Source organism: Gavialis gangeticus, unplaced genomic scaffold (assembly GCF_001723915.1).
Source record: "Gavialis gangeticus isolate Ggan-Ray unplaced genomic scaffold, GavGan_comp1, whole genome shotgun sequence".
Taxonomy (NCBI): Eukaryota; Metazoa; Chordata; order Crocodylia; family Gavialidae; genus Gavialis; species Gavialis gangeticus.
In genome coordinates this window covers 5,129,028-5,133,411 of record NW_017729019.1, presented here as the reverse complement: position 1 = coordinate 5,133,411, position 4,384 = coordinate 5,129,028, and the positions used below count along the sequence as shown (strand labels likewise).

Here is a 4,384-nt window from a genome sequence, read left to right as displayed (position 1 = left end):
CTTATGAGGCAGCATATCATTAATAGTTTCTAGGTTTCATAGTTTCTAGGATCGGAAGGGACCTAATCGTCAAGTCCGACACCCAGGTCTGTCTAAGTTACAGTGCAAGATCCATGGACTGCAGAAAAGGCAAATGTCACTTCAGAGCCCAGGGAATTGATCTTTAGCAGGGAATATGGAGATGTTGTCAACTGAAAAGAAGACGTTAAATAAATGGTGCAATTTACGCTTCCCATAAAATAGTCACAGATGTACCGAAGAAGCGTAGAGACGGTATTAAATGCTCTATTAGCTTAGCCAGAATCTTTATTGAGCTCTTAGGAACTAGTCGAACAAATGCTTTAAATATACTTCCCAGCTGTTGAATCCATATGCAATCCTGACAGCACAGATCCAGCACCAGGCGCTGCTTTAGTGCAATCAGGTGACACTGGCACCTGGAAACAAGGAGCCCCCAGAGAAAGCCAAGTCCCAAGAGCAATATGGCAAGCATCTCACACAAGGGCACGTGGCAGTGGATGGAAAACAGCCCTAACCTTGTGCATCCCCACTGCAGGACAGCTATCAGCTATGAAACCTACCCACAATCCTGGAAACACTTTCCCACATGCGGTGCCACCTCCCAGCAACTGCGACCATCTACAAACCTAGATGCTATTGTCCCAGTAATGGTCAAGCTGGAGCAACAAAGGAATTACTTACTGGCCATTGTGCCATTGTTAATGATGGGGCACTCACTCCAGGGCAGGGGATACTGAAAGGATTTAAAGAAGTAGAAGATGCTCCATCCAATGATCACGTTGTAATAGAGACCAACAAAAAGACAGACCTGGGAAAGGGAGAACAACATGATGTTTAGATCCCACATGATGCACCCACCAGACAGACTTCACACTGTGCAGGAAACCCTTGAGCTAAGAAAGGAGCTTGCATCACAGGTCATGGTAATCAGGGTCACAGCCACAGTTCCTTGACTGTAGAAGGCTTCCATGGCTTTGTCCAGGCTCTTGTCCTCAATTTTTATGGAAAGCAAATGTGCAGCTCGAGTTGCCAGCTCTTCAGTCAGAGCAGACCCCAATGGTTGGAGCTGAAAACTAGAGAAATCTATATTAAGGAAAAAGGTGCAAATAGTCAACTGTAAGGGTAAGGAATTATGAAAGCAACTTAGCATCATTGGCCATGTTTAAATAAGACCAGATGTTATTTTCTTGAGGGAGAGATTCTAGTTCATCAAGAATTAATTCAGGGAAGTCTTATAGCTTGTGTTCTGGAGGAGTCCAGACCAGATGCTCACTGTTGTCCTTTCTGGCATTATAATCTATGAATTGCACTTTCCTTGGGAGCGTCTGCAGCTTGTGCTGCACAGACGCATTATGTATGTGTTGTATCATTTACTTTTACACAGCCACGTGGGCATAGCTGGGTTCCAAATTACTGTATTTGCTAAGTGTGTACATATATGCAAAGCCTGGCTACATGCACATTAGTGCTCCAACACAATTTGGGTGGTTTCTAATGTATGAGACACACTAAGTGTGACCAGAGGGCTCACAACTCAGTTAAAGACTCATCCTTTTTTTTTTCCCCCTATATGCTACAATATACTATCCAGCTTGAGAACAGAAGCCTCCCCACTTGACCCATGTAACTAAGAGGCACAGCACTACTTGGAGGGATTCCTAGAGTAACTTCTTAAATTTCTCATGTACTTAAAAAAGAAAGAAGCAATGAATTTCATCTAACTGGCTGGGTGACTGTGCTGTTGTCTCACCAACTGAGAGCAAAAGGTGGGTTTGTTAAGCGGCGAGATCCTTCTGAGGAATTTGCTCAGCTGGTCACTTATAATCATATTGCTGAATCACATGTAAAACCCACTGAGCAGCACGAGGCATGTGCATCCCATCCTGTTCCTGATGCACAGAGGATGGGGAACCTGTTAGGAAGCCTGACCTTTTGGGTGGAGTTTCAGAGGCTCAAACCTTTAACTTTGGGACAGAGCTAGGCAAATAACAGCTTTTTTGAACCAGAGCATTTGGTTTTTTACAAGTTCCAATTCCTTCCCCTTTAGAAATGTTAGCAAATAGAAACAAAGAGAGGATTAAAAAAAAATAAGCAACAAAAAAAAAAAACAAAACAAAATCAAAACCAACCATCATTTGATCACACCAGTATTCCTGCCCAGAGCAGGGGGGTGGACTCGAAGATCTTTCAAGGTCCTTTCCAGCCCTTACCTTCTATGAGATTTCAATTAGCAAAACAAGGCATTTCACTTGTCCCCAGGTTTTTTTTTTTCTTCAAGTGGATTTAGGGCGTTGTTTAGTTTGCTAAAAATTGTAAAGATTTTGACATTTCTAAGGGAAAGGAAAACCATGTCCCTTTAACCTTCCATTTCAACTGAAGATTGGCCTGTTGTTTGTCCAGTTACACTATAGGTGGAAAACAATCTTTGCAGCTGGCACAGCCCCTAGAAAAGACCTCGCCCTGCACGTGTCTGAGGGGACACTCCTATAAGCAAAACTCACTAGACAGCTGGCAAATCCAATGCCCCCCAGGTTGGGGCAGACGTAGTTCCACACTCCAATGCTGCCCCGGCGGATTCTCTGACCCACGGCCAGCTCCAGGAAGAAGAGAGGGAGCCCAATGGTGATAAGCAGCACTAGGTACGGGACCAGATAGGCACCTGAGAGGAGAGAGAAGGTCAGTTAGAGAGGTGGGATCTCTGCCACTGCTCTGAAAAGGCAGAGGTCCTTCCTACAGGGGAGAAGAAACAAACCAGTCTAAGCCATAATGTCTCAGCAGCTGCTTATTCATTATAACCCCAAACCACAGGAGTCTCCCACACATGTGCAGAGAAAGCACCATAGACACACACAACTATACAGGAACACAGCACAGTACCTGAGTAAATGCATAAGTTGCAGTCCTACATAACTACATTCATACAGAAAGGAGGAGGGGGAGATATGGCAACACACACAGATATCTATAAGTACAACATGGAGAGGCCTCCATAGGCACACATACACAGATGCCTGCATGATACACACACATTCACTTCAATCTCCTGGATACAAAAAAAAAAATCATGGACTAAAGAGAGACATTGGATTTATGACACATTATAACCTGCCTGACAACTGACTCCCCAGGTACCTCTCCACCATTTAACTGCTACATTCATCCCTCTTCTCCCCCACCACCCAACCTGTCTCTCACCCACTGACTCCTCTATTTTCAACTGACCCACTGACTCCTTAATCTTCATCAGCTGCCTTCAATCTTGCATGCATACCAGCCCAGCCTCTGGCTTCTTTACTATTCCTTCCATCCAGGAAAAGCACACATCAACTGCGTAGGCTTCCTCAGCCTGACAGAGGGTTTTTAAACCTGAAAGCTTGCTTAAAAAAAATTTCCCCAACTATCTAACAAAAGGTAACAGATTCACCCAAAGAACCTGGCCAATAGCCAACACAAAACATGCACAGGTGTCTGTAGAGATACATATACATAATGATGCACATACAGATACACACATGCTCACTCCGAGTTTCCTTTCTAGCTACAAGGACACACGCACAACCACACTCTGCAGCAACTACATAGATTCATACACATGGAAGATGCAAATGCATAATGAAATGCTTTCAGATGTATATCACATTTTCAGGTTCCTTCCTAGCTCCATGCTTGTACAAACACACATCTGTACACACAAATACTTATAGACAAACATACCTTCAAAAACACATAGGTTACAAGCAGACATCACATTTGTCCCAGGATAAACTGTTTTATCCCGGGACAAATTGCAATCATTCAGATGTCCATGTCTATTGTCCTGGGATAAATCCTAAAAAGATTTATGAGATAAAAAGTACTAACAATTTACCCAAGGACATCAGAAAGTGCATCTGATTGGTTACCCATTGCATCACCAAATCAGTGACAGAAAAGCAGCCGTGCATTCAGCCACTCACTAAACACCGACTGGAAAAGCAATTTGCGTATGCGCCAATCCTGGGATATTTCTGTTCTGGGACAAACCCAGGTAAAATTTCTCCAGGGAAAAAATGCAACATCTGTTCCCAGCCACAGGCAAATGCATTATCTTGCAGCACATGCAGATACACAAGACTGGCATGCACCTACCTGCATGGGATGGACTGACATAATAGCACACTAGTGCTATTTCAACTCCTGCAGTAGTAGCCACTTTACTTTTGCAGCTGCCTTCAAAATTGTGCTTGACAGCCTGCCAGCTGTCTCACTAGAGTGAGCAGCTCCTACCAGAGCTAGAATGTGACAAAAAGTGCAGAGAATTGGCCTATCAGCATGTTAGACTTGCACTGTCAGGAGATGAAAGGCATCATGGATTACTGCATTT

General features: G+C 43.8%; 1 protein-coding gene across 1 annotated transcript in view; it reads right to left on the bottom strand.

Moving 5' to 3' along the window:
- The window catches only part of SLC6A17 (solute carrier family 6 member 17), a 60,227-nt gene that overhangs the window by 34,064 nt on the left and 21,779 nt on the right, over window positions 1–4,384 (bottom strand). The window contains exons 2-3 of the mRNA XM_019513878.1: window positions 2,523–2,680; window positions 703–829 (exon numbers count right to left, since the gene is read on the bottom strand). Of these exons, the coding sequence (XP_019369423.1) occupies window positions 703–829; window positions 2,523–2,680 (285 nt within the window). The remainder of the gene's footprint in view (window positions 1–702; window positions 830–2,522; window positions 2,681–4,384) is intronic.